The 19,041-nt window shown below is 30.6% G+C and overlaps 1 protein-coding gene across 1 annotated transcript in view; it reads right to left on the reverse strand.

Annotated features, from left to right (window-relative positions):
* The window catches only part of LOC148282164 (uncharacterized), a 33,418-nt gene extending 18,816 nt beyond the window's left edge, over window positions 1-14,602 (reverse strand). Inside the window, exons 1-6 of the mRNA XM_088225534.1 lie at window positions 14,509-14,602; window positions 9,990-10,149; window positions 6,035-6,287; window positions 3,684-3,794; window positions 2,316-2,452; window positions 178-288 (exon numbers count right to left, since the gene is read on the reverse strand). Coding sequence (XP_088081660.1) covers window positions 178-288; window positions 2,316-2,452; window positions 3,684-3,794; window positions 6,035-6,287; window positions 9,990-10,149; window positions 14,509-14,602 — 866 coding nt within the window. The remainder of the gene's footprint in view (window positions 1-177; window positions 289-2,315; window positions 2,453-3,683; window positions 3,795-6,034; window positions 6,288-9,989; window positions 10,150-14,508) is intronic.
* Between the last annotated feature and the right edge of the window lie 4,439 nt (window positions 14,603-19,041).

Consider the following 19,041-nt stretch of genomic DNA (forward strand, 5'->3'; position numbering starts at 1 on the left):
TTTTCTTAGAAAATAAATAATTTTTTAGAGTGCTTTTAGGAAAAATAAAAGATAACTTATAAAAAGTACTCACAAGAGTCCGCGATCGATCACAAAGTTTTAATATTTGACAATCCCATTTAAAATTATGATCTATAAAACATAAATTAAATAAAAAATAAATGTAATAAATTTTACTAGTCAAATTTCAAATTCTTGAAGCTCCCTTCGTTAAGAAGATCGTCTGTTCTTTGTATTGGTCGCTTAGCTTCATCCACAATCCAGGGTATTTCATTAACGAAGTAGTCCCTGAAATTGAAATTAAAATTACACTGAAATGTTGTTTTTATTTTATTTTATTACTATACATGGTAAGCAGTACCCTATACCTTACGAAAATAGATGTTAAGGAGAAATAAGCGAAATGATAATAAATAATAAGAGAAATATTGAGGAAAAAATTTAAATACATATAATTCAAATACATTTTAATAAAATAAATATCACAACTTTGTTTTTAACCACTAATTTTTATTTTCCACCGACCGGTTTCAAAGCAAACAAGCTTCTTCGTTAAGGTTTACGTAACTAATGAACTGATTCCTTTTTTATTTTTATCATATTTACGAAATACTACACGTGGACCCAATTAAACATTAAACCGGCTTTCTACACAACTAATAATATAGGAACATTGTTAAAAAATCACGATGACAAAGTCCATAAATATAATAAATCTGGGATATACCAATTAAATTGTAACGGTTGCGATTCAATCTGCATTGGAAAAACTAAAAGAAACTATAATATTAGAGTAAAAGAACACTTAAGATGCTTAAATAATAATATTTTTTCTGAATTCGCAAATCATCTGATAGAAAATAGTCATAACTTCAATAAAGACACTGGATTAAAAGTACTTCATGTTGAAAATAAAATATAAAAATTAGACAACTCAGAAATCATAGAAATTAAAAAAGATATTCATAATAGGAAAACAATAATTAATAACCAAATAAATAATATTTCTTTTAGTCCTCTCCTGTCTAACTTCGAAAATAATGATACCAAATTACCACCCGTGTAAGGAAAAAACGACTTGATTTATTGGGTTCACGTGTATGTAGTATTTAGTGAACATGATAAAAATAAAAAAGGAATCATTCATTAGTTACGTAAACCTTGACGAAGAAGCTTGTTTGCTTTGAAACCGGTCGGTGGAAATAAAAAAAATAATTGTTAAAAACAAAGTTGTTTTATTTATTTTATTATAATGAATAACCAAAAAGTAAGTGCTTTAAATATAAACTTTATACAAATACATTTTCATTATAAAACTTCATAAAATTATAAAACTTACACCTGTTTTTATTATATTACATTAAAACAAAACTTCAATTGATACAATTGTTATACTTAGACTATTTTACAACAGAGACATAATAATCCAGTTACATATATTATATAAACTCAACGAGCCTTATCTGATACGAACATCAAATGTTAAGGATCTGGGCGTTAGATTTGTGAGCACCCTAACATTTCATTAACACATAGAGACAATCAGTGGTAATGCATTGAAGATGATAGGATTCGTTCGGCGTACTGCCATGGTTATTGAAAATACCTGCATACTGAGAACTCTTTACAACTCCTTGGTGCAAAGTAGACTCGAGAGTGGCTCGATGATTTGGGGGCCACATAAACTGAAGTACTCTCTTATGATAGAGAAAATCCAAAAGAAGTTTCTGAGATATCTCTACATGAGAGAGTACGGGTATTATCCTTGGCTCTACCCGACTGAGTTTCTCCAGGGTATGCTCGGCTACAACAGTTTAGAGACTAGAAGGAATGTGTATTAAACTACACATTTTTATCGATTGTTGCGTGGTATTGTCGATAATCCTGAGATTTATGATGCGCATTGGTTTGTATGTTCCTGATAATTACCTAAGATAGCGTCAGCATAGATTGTTTCATATTCCGATATACAGGACCAACCTGCCGATGGCTATGCCTGTTGGAAGGGCTACCGCTATGCTGAACAACATCGCTCTGGATATTGATCTTCTCCATGTATCCGAAGGGGTTTTCCGGAGCAGGATTCTCCTACTACTTTGACATAAGTCTCTTTCATGTATTTTTTTCTTTTTTATAATATGTACGCATTGAATGTATGTTTGTAATGTTCATGTTATATTTAAATAAATGAATTGAAAATAAATTAATTGAATTGAATCTTCCACTTCAGATTCTTCTATTTTTATTTTGAAATAATTTGTTTATAGATTTTGGGATTGTTTTATAAAGATATGTGTAAAATACGTATTTCTTACCTGTGTTCTTTAAGTAGTTCTATTGTCTTCGTTTTAAGAGACAAAATAGATTCTCCCCCACCATCATATTCACAAGGAATTATGTCCCTCGGAAAAAAATCGAATAACGTTTCGGATTTTGGCGCATGCAGGTGTATCTGAAAAACGAATTAACCACGAAATTCATTTGTCAAGATGCTTTTCAAAAACTTTAATTGTTTACTATATTTATTTATTAAATTTTTGCACCATAACAGGCCAGGCGACCCAATTACAGTAGTGAATTACATCACAAAACACCCAGGCTTGAGAAAAATCACATTGAGATTTTGTGCTCTCCCGGTAATCGAACCCGGAACCATCCGTGAGTGAGTCAAGCGTCTTGACCACTACACCACGGAGGCCGCCGCTGGCCAAGACCGGTTTAAGTGGCCACTTTACACATTGTGTACACAAACTTCACAAACACCAACAGATTCAAAGGAATATTGATGTTGAAATATGAGCAGAATGGTAAACCAGCCAATGACAGGTCATAAGCCCTGTAGATGCCTAGACTTCTATATTACCTTCTCTAAAATATTCTTCATCTGTGTTGTAACATGTTATTACTTACCTGTACTTAATTAAAATATAATTTATTTACCGATATAGAATAATACCATTATTGTACACATTTTTTAAGTGCTTTAAAACACTTTTTTTTAATTTGATTATTTACTTAAAAAATATTTTTACATTGTTTATCGTCTTGTACCGAAAAATACATTTTGTTTTATCACGAAATCAAAACTGTACACAAATTATAATTTTTTTTTTTTTTTAAAAAGGTCAAATACCATTTTTATGGATTCTTATGAATTTGCAAAATACAGATGTTCTTCAAACCCTATCACATCTGAAACCACGATGATCAGTATGGGCAAGAAAATATATTAGCATATTAAAAAAAATATTCAGAACTAAAATATTTATTTAAAATAAAATATTTTAAAAAACAAATGGTTTCTTACTTCTGCAGGAGAGAAGCAAAGGGGCGCGAACCTGCAGAAGTAAGCAACCTTTTATTTTTTAAATTTATATTTTTTTAAATTTATTCGTTCTAAAAAAATATTTTAATGTGCCAATATGTCTTCTGGCTCATACTGATCATCGTGGTTTCGGATGTGACAGGGTTTAAAGAATTCCCTGTATTTATATTTATTATTATATATTTTGATTAAAAAATAATATGAAACTATGCAGGACAATATTTTAAAATATTTATCACAAAAATTACAAAAAAATGTTCAAGTGACTGAGAAGTTTTAGTTAAAATTAAAAATCAAATAAAATCTCTGAGTTGAAAAAAAATTCAATTAAATTTGATAGCTTATTATTTCTACTTACATTTTTAAGAGATGTTTTCCGAAAAATTGGTTCGAAAAGTGGAAACATTTTTTCAAATATCGTCGATACATTTAGAAAATGCATTTGTTTTGCTTTGAGTGGGAATCCTTCCTGAAAAATAGTTTATCAAATATTTCAATAATATATTTTAAACCTTGCTGCTATAAAAATTAAAAAAATTTAAGAGATTTTCAAAAGTTACATCGCATCTTTAGGACGAAAACGACTCAACTCAAAAAGTCTACTTTTTGGGAAATTGCAAAAGGAAAATGTAAATTATGACACCTTCGTATTCTTTCATCGATTGTTTTGTAATTTTCAAAGTAAGCACCAAATTTTGAGTTAAAAATTATACAGAAGGCATTCAGTTATGAATCTATGAAAAAAGCACAGTAAAAATAAATTATCTTATTTTTAAACATTGGCCTCGTGGTGTAGTGGTCAGCGCGTTTGCCTACCATGCAAGAGGTCTTGGGTTAGATTTCCGACATGGTTGACACGAAATGTTTATTTAAAAAAGGTGTTTTGTCACCAGAATATTTCATAGTCCTTCAACTGGTACCTGAAGTGTAAGACTGATCATTTTACATTTATGTAACAATAATGATCAAGATACACTGCGATTGGTGTGCCAATGCAGTATTCTATGCACTATTAGGTGCGGGAAGGAAATGAAAAAAAAAGGTTTAAACAAGAAATTTTTAAATAATGAGTCATTTTTAGATTGAAACAAAAGCACTTTGATAAATAAGATAATGACATAATTTTTAATAGGTCAGATCAGGTCACCTAACAGATGTTTTTATTTATTTAAAAAATGACATAAACGCAAATAAGTCACTAAGATTTTCAATAAGTCGGAACGAAATGATCGCAAAACTTAATTGGTAATTTTAATATTTTAAAAAATACAATAAACTTGACATTTGTATCGGAATAAAATCAACCCAACCGGCTTTCGGTCACTATATGTTTGTCTGCGTTGCGTCCTTCGCACAGCAATGTAAACGCAACACTAATAGCGTCGCTTCCGTACTGACACAGAATCTAAACTCTCTTGAGTAAAAAAGAGACGAATGTAACGGTTTTGTCCTATTCCCACCCAAATGTTGCGTTTATTAAATGCAGAATGATGGATAATGTCCATGGAAGTCGTTTTATGATCTTTACTCATTTTAATATTTTTTTGAGTCAAGTCGTTTTCGTTCTAAAGGTGCGACATTATCGTTATTGATCATAGGAAAATTGTTTAAAACACATTTATCAATTTACAATAAGTTTATAACTCCCTTAATATTTAAGGGTAACCATTTTAATAATTAAAATAATAAACAAAATGTCATGAGATAACCAGGTCTCAATGATTTTTTCATAACTTTTTATAACAAAATATTGATGTGGTCGTTTTAACTTTCTGACAGTATTATTATACAGGCTGTTCTTTTATGTCACATCCGAAACCACAATGATCACAAATAGACATATTAACATATTTAAAAAAATTTAGAGCGAAGAAATTTATAAATATATATATATTTAAAAAACAAATGGTTGCTTACTCTTGCAGGGGAGAAGCGAGGGGGGCGTGGCCGCGTGGTTGACGGAAATAACCCCCCCCCGTTACTTCCATGCAGAAGTTAGCAACTATTTGTTTTTTAAATATTTTCTTTTAGTAAATTTTATTCGTTATATAAATTTATTTTAATGTGCCAATATGTCTTCTTGCTCATACTGCTCATCGTGGTTTCGGATGTGACATGGTTTAAAGAAAAGCCTGTATAATGACCTTATGATCTTAATAATGACCTCATATAATTCTATCATATATTTAACTATATTGATTTGGTCATTTTAACTATCTGATAGTATGTATTTTAAAAGTATTACTCTTCTTTTATTTTAAATGAACCAAGAATTTTTCCTATCGAACATTTTTAACATCTATCATTATGATTTTTTTATCAAATTTACGATTACATATTTATAACATTTTATAATCCAAAGGTATTCTGAGTTATTGTAATTATACATTAATTACCCTTTTAAAATACGTGTTAAGACAGGGTTTTTTTCATATTTAACCTTGTTCAAAAGACATTTAAAGTTTAAAAAAATATCTTAATATTTTTTAGTTAAAATTACACATTTGATTTTATGAAACGAAGATGAAAAATGTATTCATAAATTATTTTAACATAAAATACACTTGACTTGAATATTAACGTAACAAGCTTAACCATAATGGATTATTTTGAAATTTAACTTCATGATTAGATTATACAAATTAAATCTAAACTTTTCATCATCTTTTTTCTTTTCGGACATCTTTTGATATTGTATAGAGTGCTTACCTGGTTATATATTGAAAGCATTTTCATTGATGATAGATTTAATTGTCCAATGGTTTTCACCGCGATTTTGTCCACATCTATAATGAGATAGTCTCCTATACTTCTAGGGCCCAAGTTCGTTGCCAAATCGTAAAGCATGTAAGCGTATTTCAATCCGTCCATCAAAACAAAATCGTCCGGATTATGAGGTCTGTACCGCATAAAGGTAACCCGGAAACAGTTCTTTGTCACCCCAGGAAGTAAAACAACATCCCTAAAAATAGAAACAATAAAAAATTTCTAATTCTCGATGAATCGCACCCAGATCCGTAAAGGTTTCTTCAGCTCTTTTACTTTCTTTTACTAAAACAGTTCTTTCAGTTCCGAGAAAATCTTACAATTTTAACTTACGCTTGGCGGCCTCCGTGGTGTAGTGGTCAAGACGCTTGACTCGCACACGGAAGATTCCCGGTAAGAACACAAAAAAATAAAAGATTTTTCTCAAGCCTGGGTACTCTGTGATGTAATTCACAACTGTAATTGGGCCTCCTGGCCTGTTGTTGTGCAAAAAAAATAAAATATATTTTTGACCTGAGTTGACGAGGTCATCGGCGCTAGGGATCCCACATACCAACCTGGGACTAAAATATCCTTCTCGTCAAACTGAGCTTAGCCAAATTATGACCTTTTAGATGAATGCGGAGGAAAGGATGGATATAGAACTTCTAATATTCTATATCAACAACTCTACAATCTGGGCTCCTCATTATTCTAGGCACCAATATTGTATTGAAAAGGTCCAAAATAAGTTTTCACGATTTATCAATTTTAAATTAGGTGTTGGTATTGAATTTTTAAATTATAATTTGCTACTGTTTATTTTGAAATTATTAAGACTAAGTGATAGGAGAGTTATAACTGATTTGTTAAATTTATTTAAAATAATCCATTCTATGTTTGATACCCCTGCAATTTTATCACTAATGAATTTTAATGTACCGAAAAGGACAACTCGGCAAACCTACCAATACCGTGGCAACAATACTTCGACATCATATGGTAAAAATGCAGTCATCAATAGACTTCACTCTCTAGGCAATGAGTACCAGGACGTTGGTGACTCATTTCACATGAAATTTAGTACAAATAGAACGGCTCTTCTTCTTTATTTCATTGGTAATAGTTTTAGGTAACTATTTGTTACTATTGTCAAGAATTGTTTTAAACTTCTTCATTATTGTTTTTTTGTCGTTTTTCATTTCTTTTCATGAATTGATTTATAAGTACAAAATATTTCTCTTCGTCATTTTTTTTGCATCATTATATATTTTTATACATAAATAAATACTATTTACCTAAGTATCAGTTTCAAATAATAATAAATAAATATATAGATATTTTTTTATGTTATTCGAAATTGTATTCTTAGTTTTTTTTTAACTGGTTCAAAGTATTTCTAATACGAAATTATCTTTTTTTTTATCGATATTTCTATAACTCGTAATATTTTATTATTTTATATAGTTTATCTTTTTTAGACTATCTTAATTTGTTAATTAATAATATTGTTTTAAATGCTCTGTATTACTTATAATTATGCTTACATGTATGTATATTTAATTGTATTTGTAACTAATATGTAAAAGGCACTAAGTGCCGTTTATTTCAATAAAATAAAATAAAATATCTAAAAGTTTCCATAGTGTCTCGCATTCCAGGATAACCAAATGAGCTTTTGCATCAGGAGATGTCGACGTGTCGTCGAAGGCACGGTAGTCTCGTTTCAGTGTATCATTCACCATTCTCCTATGTTTAAAAATCGCCATTTGCTTATCTTTAAAATGAAAGAATCGATATAATTTTTCTTCTTAAAATGATTAAATGCGTCTGTCAAGTACGGGCACGTTTCACACGTATCGCGCCAATCCACTCGATTCGATAAAATTTGAGTGGGGGGATACTTATTTATTATTTTCTTCTTTGGTTTTATTTATTTCGTATCTGCTCGCGGGTGAGACATAATTTTTTTGCTGACAGAAATTAAGTGGAGATCAGTCGGCCTCATCATGTACAGTTTTGTGTGTTTACCGGCCGATTGATAAATGAAATAATAAAAATAAAAAAACAGTCTACCCCATTGTTGTTTTATCGTGCCAGCTGATTTTCGCTGTGGCGTAGTGACCAAACTCGTGCATAGGAATTTCAGCTTTATTTTCGAAGTAAATCTGACTCATTTTCGTCTGTAGAAAATTCGACACTTAAATCAATGAACTAATATGGAATGACAGGCGTCGTGGCGCATTTGGTTAGGCGGCCGACTGTTAAACTGGCGTCGCGGGTTCGATTCCCGCCAGTTGTAAAAAAAATCCATGAAAGAATTTTTTAGCAAGGTCTAAGAGTTGTGGTGAATTTTTCACTACCTCCTTCCATATCCCCTCGTTCCCACCTGCTGACAAGCCTCTAAAATAGAAGCTTAGCGGGTTATTCTTTTAATAATATTAATTAGAATCACAAGAGATATTGCAAAGTGATTTCAATAAATTGTTAAAATGGGCTCATGACTATGGTCTCATTATAAATGCAAAAAAGACTACATGCTTATACATAAAATCTCCTCATGCCAAAAAATATGTTTTGCCTAATATTATTGCTCATTGCACAGATTGCTTGCATGATGGTATTTCTAACACATGTAATTGTGAACTCATGGAATTTGTGGAGGAGTATAAGTATTTGGGTATTTTTATTGATCATAATTTTAAATGGGATCGTCATATATTTAAACTTTGTGATCGATTGCGGACTCTTGTGAGTACTTTCTATAAGTTATCTTTTATTTTGCCTAAAATCACTCTTAAAATTATTTATTTTTCTTTAGTAGAATCAATAATAAGATATGGTATAAAGTCGTGGGGACATTCGACTAAAACTAATATTAAAATGATCCAGGGTCTACAGTATTCTATAGTTAAGCGAATTGTACCTGCAGAGATTTACGAACAAAGAAGTAATAATGATCTCCTGTACAAAACAATCAAAACTCTGCCTGTTCGAGGAATACTGTGGCTTTGCATCATTTTGGAACAATTTCATAGTAATACATTCAAGTTTCCTCTCAAACATAACCATAATACACGCTTCACGTCTAATGATGGCTTGGTAGTACCAAAAGTATGCAATAAATATGGAAATAGAACACTCAAATATTTAGTACCTAGAATTTTTAATTTATTACCAAAAGAACTTAAATTTAACTCACATTGTAACAAGAGCAAAATAAGAGAGTGGCTACTCGATCAAGAGTTTATATATGAATAGTAGCTTAGGTATAAATATTTTATTTTTTCATGTATTTTCTTGTATTTAAAAAATAAATTTATATATTATTATTTGTATAAACATGTTTATTCTGATCTTTCCGGCTGTTAATTTTTATATGTAATTCATTGTTTTTATAAATGTAAATAATATTATTAAGTCAGTATAAATATAATCTTCACCAACAAGCTACAAAAAGTGGCTTGGTGGGATTTTAGTTTTAGTAAAAATATAACAAGTGAAATTTTTTTAAATTGTAAAAATGTATAATTATGCTATTAAATCAAATAAATAAATAAATAAATAAATAAAAAAAATAATAAAAAAACAGACAAAAGACACTTCTGGACTAATTTTCTTTGTAAAGCACCATCTTTGTCATGCATACACTCATTCTACATTGGACGCGTGCGACAGACGACGTTCTACAAAATCGGCAGTCTTTTTCGTCAGGCCGATGCTTTGCGTAAATACGGAACGCGGTACAGCTGTCAAAAATTCTTACATTATATTTCGCTGTTTAAATTCAATATTAATCTCTCACATTTTTTTTTTAAATTCTCTCCATCTCTGTTAAGATACGCTTTTAATTCGACCTTGTATAAGAATTACAAAAAAAAATGTTTTCTTGGATCCCAATAAAATTAATTTAACTTACATTATGTCTGTAGCAGTTTTGAATTCTTTTGAAAACGGATCTCTGTTCCAAAATATCTCTGGTAGATTGCATCTCACGGTGAAATAGTTATCAATAAATTTTTTGGTTCTTTGTAAGCTATGTTTGCATCTATAAATAAACAGCGTTATGAATTCTTCATCTGAAAAGAAACAACAATATTTAATTGTGTGTTCTAATTTTAGTTGAATAAGTTATTCAATTATTTAACGGACTTTGTACGATTCAAATAGATTTAACAAAAAATGAAACAAAAAATAGTCTTAAGATTGAAAACAACACGAATAAGTATTAAGAAAAAAGGTTTGTAATCCAAAGCCGCGATTTCAAACGCTATACAGGGTGTTCATTAAACCCTGTCACATCCGAAACCACGATGATCAGTATGAGCAAGAAGACATATTGGCACATTAAAATATTTTTTTAGAATGAATAAAATTTAAAAAAATAAAATATCAAATAAAGCAAATGGTTGCTTACTTCTGCAGGGGAGAAACGAGGAGAGGGAGAGGGGAATCTGATACTGCGCCGTACTCCCCTCACTTCTCCCCTGCAGAAGTAAGCAACCATTTGTTATTTTTAATATTTTACTTTAAAAAAATATCTTTGTTCTAAATATTTTTTTAAATATGCTAATATGTCTTCTTGTCCATACTGATCTTTTTAGTATTGGATGTGACAGGGTTTAAAGAACACCCTGTATAACAAGATCTAAATCTAAATCTAAACCTGTTTATATCGAGACCAAATAAAGTCAAATCGATATTTATGGACGAAAATAAGTATATTTGTACAAAAATTTATTTTCCAGTAACGTATTTTACCAGTTACCTGTAATTGAACATGTTTAGAAAAACAATGGGTACATATCGTATTTTTCATACAGAAAACTTCATTTCACTTTGAACATAAAATTGAAGACAAATGTTAACCTCTTGTTGTAATACGGCCCCGGGGCTGAGCGAATAATTATGGCTACCTAATTAATACAGTTCTCTATGATTAAGGTATTCTGGAATAATTTTTTTCGTTTATTCAAAAAAATTATATTTAATAATAATTAACACACTTTAGCACACAGGCAACAAACTGGTTTTGAGACAGAAACATGGTAACATAAATTTTATGCGATAACGTACATTTAAATGAAATAATTTATATTATTATCAAATTAAGATTATATTAATATTATAATTATAACTTAACATTGAAACAATAAAACAAATAGAACGCTTTATTATATACATTTAAAAATAGGTTTATCTATTTTCCCAAATAGTAATATACAATATTTTGAGATTGTCCAAATGTTTGCATATAAAAGACTGGATTTCATCCCCACTGAGTCATTAAAATTTACAAATTGCGACGGAGAATTTTTTGAAAAGGGAATGGTCCTGTCATTGGCTGATTTAAGAAGTCACTTTACACACTGTGTTATATTCACCATTTTGACTATGTTTGAACATCCATATTTCGTCAATTATTCCACCTGTTGTTGTTGTCAATTTGAAACTGTTATTAACTTCAATAAAATCACCTCAGGTGACCTTAAACCAATCTGTGACAACATCATTAATTCTGATTCGGCAATCGCTATATGGGTGAAGGGCTTTGCTAAGTTCGATTAGTTTTATAGGCATCCCATATGCTTCTAGTATTTTCCAGACTGTAGGTCTGTGCGGACTATCAAACGGTTTTTCGTAATATACTATTAGTATATTAGTATAGTTCATACTAAAGGTTATTTTAGTATGGTTTCTGGACTATTTCAATTCTATGACAAAAAGCCTGTTGACGTGGAGACTTCGAACAGCAAAAATAAGTGCAGGGCCGCTACAACTAAGGTGCAGAGGTGCAGGTGTGACCTGGATGCACTCTGCACATGTCAGAGCGACATGGAGGCAGATGGAGGAGGGTTTTGTCTAGGAGTGGACGGAAATAGGCTGAGGAAGAAGAAAGTAATATGAAACATAACTCACTTTAAATCATAAATAAAACAACTTTGTTTTTAACCACTAATTTTTATTTTTCACCGACCGGTTTCAAAGCAAACAAGCTTCTTTGTCAAGGTTTACGCAGTTACGTAAACCTTGACAAAGAAGCTTGTTTGCTTTGAAACCGGTCGGTGAAAAATAAAAATTAGTGGTTAAAAACAAAGTTGGTTTATTTATTTTATTATAATGAATAACCAAAAAGTCAGTGCTTCAAATATAAACTTTTTACTATAAACTTTACATTTCAAATCAATTAGATAAAAGCCTACCGTATTTTTCACACCATAAGACGCACATTTTTACTCCGAAAACTCTACTAAAAATTTGGGTGCCTCTTACGGTCCGAAGCGTCTTATTATCCGCAAAATAAGGTAATTAAAATTGGGAGATAAAGAGTTTTTAAATGTGTGTAAAAAATTCACAGATATTTGATTTTAAAATGAAGAATAAAATTAGAAGATATTCAATACATAAATGTATTAGGTATTGACATAAGTTGTGTCCCTTTTTACGTTGTACGTCATTCGAAAGAAAATTATTTGTGATACAAGATCTTGTCTTTGCTTTTATATTACACATATTATTTTATTTTATTACAAGCTTTCGAAACGGAATGTTTATTAGGCGAAAATCAGCATCAAGTATCCGTTGTTCCAAAGTGTAAAAAAGGACTTAAAAAAATGAGAAGAATTGTTTACTTCAAATCCATAATAAGAACATAAATGATAGTGTTTCTACGTCACAAAACGTAAGTACACAACCTAAAACAACTAGTAATATTTTATACTCAGAGAGGAATATTTTTCTTTGATGAAATGAACAAAGGAAATAAATAGTGTAGTCAGGAATACAAGTTATTTGAATGAAGTGAAAAGCTAATCGCTAAGCTAACGCTAAGCTAAAGCTAAAGCTAAAGCTAAGCTACTAATAATAATATTGTATTTAACTTTTGTGTAGCATTGATTGAAACACAGAAAGTATAGATATTTGTTCTAATTTTAATTTTGTACTGAAAATATTTACGAATTGTAAATAAAATAAACACATTATTGTAAGACGCAACTCCCAATTATGTACACAAAAACCGTTTTTTCTTTTGTAAATGGGAAGCGTTAATGTAAATATATGTATTAAATTTGTATTTAGTTGTAATATTACATCCTTATATTTTGTTCTGAATAAACTAAAAAAAACATATTAGTCAATAATGTGTATTCTCATTTATTATTTTACGAAAAATTTGTCAATAGTTAATAGAAAATTTATGAAAGCTACGAGGAGTGGTGGAGGATAAAGGAAGGGAAGTAGGGGTGTAAAATAGCATTTAATTTTATGACGAGAAATAAAGAACTAATAAAAAAGACAAAACGCATAGTCTCTATTAATCTGCATCAAGTTTAATAGTTAATTTTTGTGTCTACTTCCTATATGGAGTGTTAAATAAATCAAGATTATTGAAAATTAAAATAAAAAATGACAGTAAATGCCAAGATATACATATTTTTATTTTTTAATCCTAAAATATTTATACTGTAATTCTCTAATAAACTTTGGTAATATTTAAAATAGTAAATATTAATTACATATCTGTTTCAAAAAATATTTTCATCAATCTTGAGCGTATTGGGTGTTAATATAGATTGTGTCCGTTTTTACCAAATGAAGAAAAGAAGACCCAACAAACAAAAAACACAACAAATTGTCAATAATGTATTCTCCTTCATTCAACAAATTAGTCAATAATTCGTGGCGGCTTTATTCCCCGATTGAACGCGAACAGAAGAAGGTGTCGAAAACGCACAATTTTCGTCTAGTTGACATTCAATTTCAAAAGCTTTTAATCAAATAAAATAACATCATCATCATTCCCTTTCCGCACCTAATGGTGCATAGAACACTGCATTGGTAAACCAATCGCAGCGTGTCTTGATATTTTTTGTGACATAAAGGCAAGATGATCAGTCTTACGCTTCAGATACCAGTCAGGGACTGTGAAATATAATAGTGTAAAAACACCCCTTTAAACATGTACCTACATATTTCTCTTGCATGGTAGGCAAACGCGCTGACCACTACACCTCGAGGCCGACAGATAAAATAATATACGTAACGTTAAAGTCAGTACACATTTTGTTTTGCTTTTGGTGCACATTTATACATTTTTTTAAATAAATTGATATAACTGAAGTTAACATGCCGGCCTCGTGGTGTAATGGTCAGAGCGGTTGCCTACCATTCGAGAGGTCTTGGGTTCGATTGCCGACATGATTGATACGAAATACTTATTAAAAAGGGTGTTTTCACAATAGAATATTTCGTAGTCCCTGAACTGGTACCTGAAGCGTAAGACTGATCATCTTACCTTCATGTGACAAAAATGATCAAGGTACGCTGCGATTGGTGTACCAATGCAGTGCCCTTTGCACCATTAGGTGCGAAAAGGGAATGACGATGATGATGATGATGACCCAGTACAAATAAAATTTGAAATTTTAATTAAGTACCCATGTGATCTGGTAGATGGGGTTGCAACTTGAGCCAATCTTGTATAACTCTTACATCTTCTGCCGATGGAACTTTCTCTTGAATAACGTCCATTATCTGGTGAAAATGGTTGTTTATTACTGTTAATTAATATTTATTTTATCACCAGTATCGATCGGAGAAGCTTCCCACTTAAATTGAGCAAAGACATCAGTCTCACCTATTTATGTAATTTTATCTGTTTTTTTATTGAAACCTTTTGTTTAATATACAAACCATAAAAAACAGAGTAGTTAGCACAATAGTCAGAGTGTTCGTTCGTATGTAGCGAAAACGAGAGCGAAATACGATTTTGATCGCGATAGGATACAAACGAACGTACGAAACGAAGGCATATATTCTCTAGTTCATCCGCACCTAGAATATTCCTCTGTTATCTGGTCACCATATTATGATGTTCACATCAAGAACATTGAATCAGTTCAACATCGATTTTTAAGAAAGATAGGCTGGAGGTTGGGCTTATCCAGAGACCTATATACGTATAATGAGTTAGAAACTACCTTGAATATATCTTATCTTCAAGACCGTCGAAATAAATCCGACCTTATTGTCCTATATAAAATTCTCAACTCACTCTTTGATGCGCCTGAACTACTGAGCTCAATAAAATTAAATATCCCAACTAGAAACCTCAGACAAAACTTACCCTTTCATACCGATATCCATAGAACTAACTATGGTTTTCATTCCCCTATGCCTAGAATTCGTAGGTCTGCCAACAAACATACCAGTCTTGATTTCTTTGATAACAAGATGTCTTCTTTCAAACGATCACTGAATCAAATTCAATTATAAACACCTCTCTCCCGTTTCCACTCCCACAAAGTCTACTATAAACCATTGAGTCTTTCTAGTTTTTTGATAATATTTTTCTATGTATAAATGTGTCCATAAAAATGCCCTTTGGGCGTATATATAAATAAATATAAAAATATAAATATAAAATATGCTAAGGGGTCGGGAGTCAGGATACATAATAAGAAAAAATCTCACCTAGGCATAACCAATCTCTTTTTAAAAATTTGAAATGTTCAACTAAATCTTTTCAAAATTCATTTTCAAATAGAACCTGCCATATGTGTAATCAAAAATTAAATTGTATTGATATTAATAACATTTCTTTAACCTCCTTTAAAAGTGAAATTTCCAAAAATAATTCAAGTTATGATGTTGCGCCTTGAATCCGCATCCTATATTATGCAGGTTATGTGCAGTTCTGTATGTAGGCACATAATAAATGAACACTGTATGGTCAACTATAGTTGTATTATTTATTGTAATGTGCAACTGTGTGACCAATATGCATCTACATTTCTAGTAATATTATAAGTTTTGTATGATTAGTTATTTTATGTTATGTATAATTGTTATGTGACAACATTTACAATAACAATATTATGTGGAAGCCTCTAATTGGACTTTATGATATGTATTTATGGTATAATTGATTCTTATAAATGTATAAATGTCTGTTGGCTTTCCAATGAAATAAAATAAAAATAAAATAAAATAGCCTGTGCGGAGGGGGGTTAAATGTAGACTGTCAACTAAAATCGAGGGTAATAAACTGAGATATATATAATGTGTCATAATTAAATCATTTAAAAGACTATCGTAAATTGAAGAATCATAAAATTGGTGTATGCTTTTGTACATTTTTCTCATACGTAATAATTTGACGGGGTGAAGTCTTAGGCAAACACATAAAATAATAAGAGTTTTGTTTAAATTATTATACTAAAATCATGCAAAAAACCAACTTTATAGTAGAAAATAGTGTCGCATTCTTATAAAATTCAGCAATGCATACAGGTTTGATCCATATAAAATTCAGCAATGCAGACAGTAATAACCGATTCCAATAAAATTCAGTAATGCACTACTTGCTACTTAATTTCTGATTCTTTTAAAATTCAGAAACTAACATTAATGTCCACTTTCAATTACCTTCAGCAATGAAGACTGAATTGTCTTAGATTAGAATTAAAAGTAAAAATTTATATTCCAACAAATATAAAAACATCACAACTGTCTCATATATAAAATATGTGAATTTTTACCAGGTCCGGGGGAATAAATAATTCAGTTTTGTGTGTGAAACAGAACCAAAATTCTCAACTTGTGTTTTTGACTCAATGACTTCTCTCCGGTAAAAATCCTGGAAAATAAAATCAGCCCGTTTGCCAAGCAAGTTTGAGGTTTTGGGTTCGATTCCTAGTAAGTAACTAGTAACAAGACAGACATAACAAGAATACAAAGACAACAAAATAAAATTCTTAAACTAATATACAACCTACCCTACCTGACCTCTACGACTGAACTGTACAAAAAACACACCAGTTTGACATAAACTACTTGACTAAAATTGAGACCTTAAAAATTGTGCACTAAATAACACTGGGAAACATACAAGACGACGACATAATATTAGTCAAAAATGCTGACATACACAAATATAACACCAGATAACAACACTATCATATTGAAAAAGCAAAGACAAACACAGGACAGTCAAAAATACTACATAATGGACTTAAACTCTACAACGATTTACCTTACTACTTGAAAACTTTTACTGGAGATAAATTTAAAATCAATCTGAAAAAGCACATGATGACTGAACTAACTAGACTAGACGAGACATAAAATGACTAGACAATATAAAATTTCTAATGTAACCCTAACGGGTTTTTTAAAATTGTAAATAAATAAATTTTAAAAAAAGGTGATGGAGATACGCTGCACTCGGTGTATCTATATAGTGCCCCGTGCACCATCGAATGCAGATAGAGCTGTCATAATGATGGTACAAAGCTTAATTTGTTTCAAATAACCGAATCGACTCTTTATTTTATGCATTGGCTTCGTCACGCTCCTGGGATCTTTTACCCTCAATCAAAATACATCCATCATCGCCAACAGCCTGAATCATACATGGCGAAGAAAATAGTTTAAAAATCATAGAACAAAACATTCCACAAAAGTGGTCCTGTAACAGAGCCTTGAGCCTTGTTTCCATTCCACAAATAATTATACTCGCATACTGGAAACGAGCGCAGAACTGAGGAAATTCATCATATCACAGGAAAAAGTAAAGATTGGCTACCGGATAGTGCAAATAAAGGGCTTTAATCGATCATTATCGATATAATGATAAAAAAACAACGAAGAAATTTTCAGCCAGGTGCTCAAGATCACAGTGACAAGAGCAGTGATAAAAAAACAATGGGCCCAGTTTTTTTTTCAATTGTGAACATCAGCAAAACACAAAATTTGAATATAATTATAATACAGTATCAACGCCTATTCCAACCGCTGTTCTTACTTGTGAATTTGTGAACTAGGGTGTTACCACGAAAATGCGGGATAAATTGAAAAAAAAACCCTTTTTTTTATAAAAACTTCATGCACACCTTGCTAAACCAAAATCATAACACTTTCCCACTGATTAAATATATCTATTTAGTTCTCGGCGCGTATCAACTGTTTAATTTTGTCAAAACGTGTAAGTGCAATTTCCTTTTAGATTATTAAAATTATATGTTTTACTAACGGATTGTTTGTAGAATGAATACTGCTAAAACGTATTCCCTTAATACTAGAAAAATAGCAAATAAACTAACCTCTAAACAATGTACAGTGAGATACCAAAATGTAGAATAATTCATTTACTTGTGTGGTGGCTATCAATTCTATTAAAGTTATCCATCTTTATTTATTGCATTCGTATTTCAGTGGTTAACTTTTTTTTGCAATTTCATTGAAATATGTCGAAGCTAAAAAAATCAACGTGTTTTTATATAAATTGGTACTTGAATGAATAGTTTTTTATTTCTTTTCCCACTGTCAGGTCTAAAAGCAAGTTTCGTAAAATTAAAATATAATAATATTTTCGGCAATAACATTTGGTTTTAATTTTCGTTTTGTCTTTTTAATCCACCTTTTGTATTTTTGATAATATATTTTAAATGCATACACTAAAATTCTTAATACATTATTTGCCGAGAATCTCTCAGTAAATGAAACAAAAAAAACAGGAAAGAAATGTATTTAATAATGAATTAATCATTCTTTACCTGAGTCCTGATCTTTTAGGGTAACTCTAATCATGTCATAAATCATACCTATACGGTCCGTTTTACACAGTGGTAAAAATCCGCACGACACAATAATATAACCTAAGGTGGGTTGATAGTATTCTAGATATTTTGTTTAATTACATTTATTTATTTTATGCTAGGCAAACGCAATAAGGTGACTAATCTTTACTTGATTTCCTCCTGCAGGATTTTTGCCTTGGTGTTTTCTATACATCAACCTTTATGCTAATACTTACGTGTAAACGGTAACTTTTTAAATGTCACTAAACAGGTAAGAGTAAGCAATTAGCACTAATGATGAGTGGTATAAGTACTAAGTCCGTCTTAACATGACATATGCGTGTTCAAAATTTTCCGTGTTTATGATAATTTAATTCCGACTCAGAAAAT

The sequence above is a fragment of the Micrasema longulum genome, unplaced genomic scaffold (assembly GCF_059751315.1).
Source record: "Micrasema longulum isolate JH-2025_06_02 unplaced genomic scaffold, ASM5975131v1 h1tg000371l, whole genome shotgun sequence".
Taxonomy (NCBI): Eukaryota; Metazoa; Arthropoda; class Insecta; order Trichoptera; family Brachycentridae; genus Micrasema; species Micrasema longulum.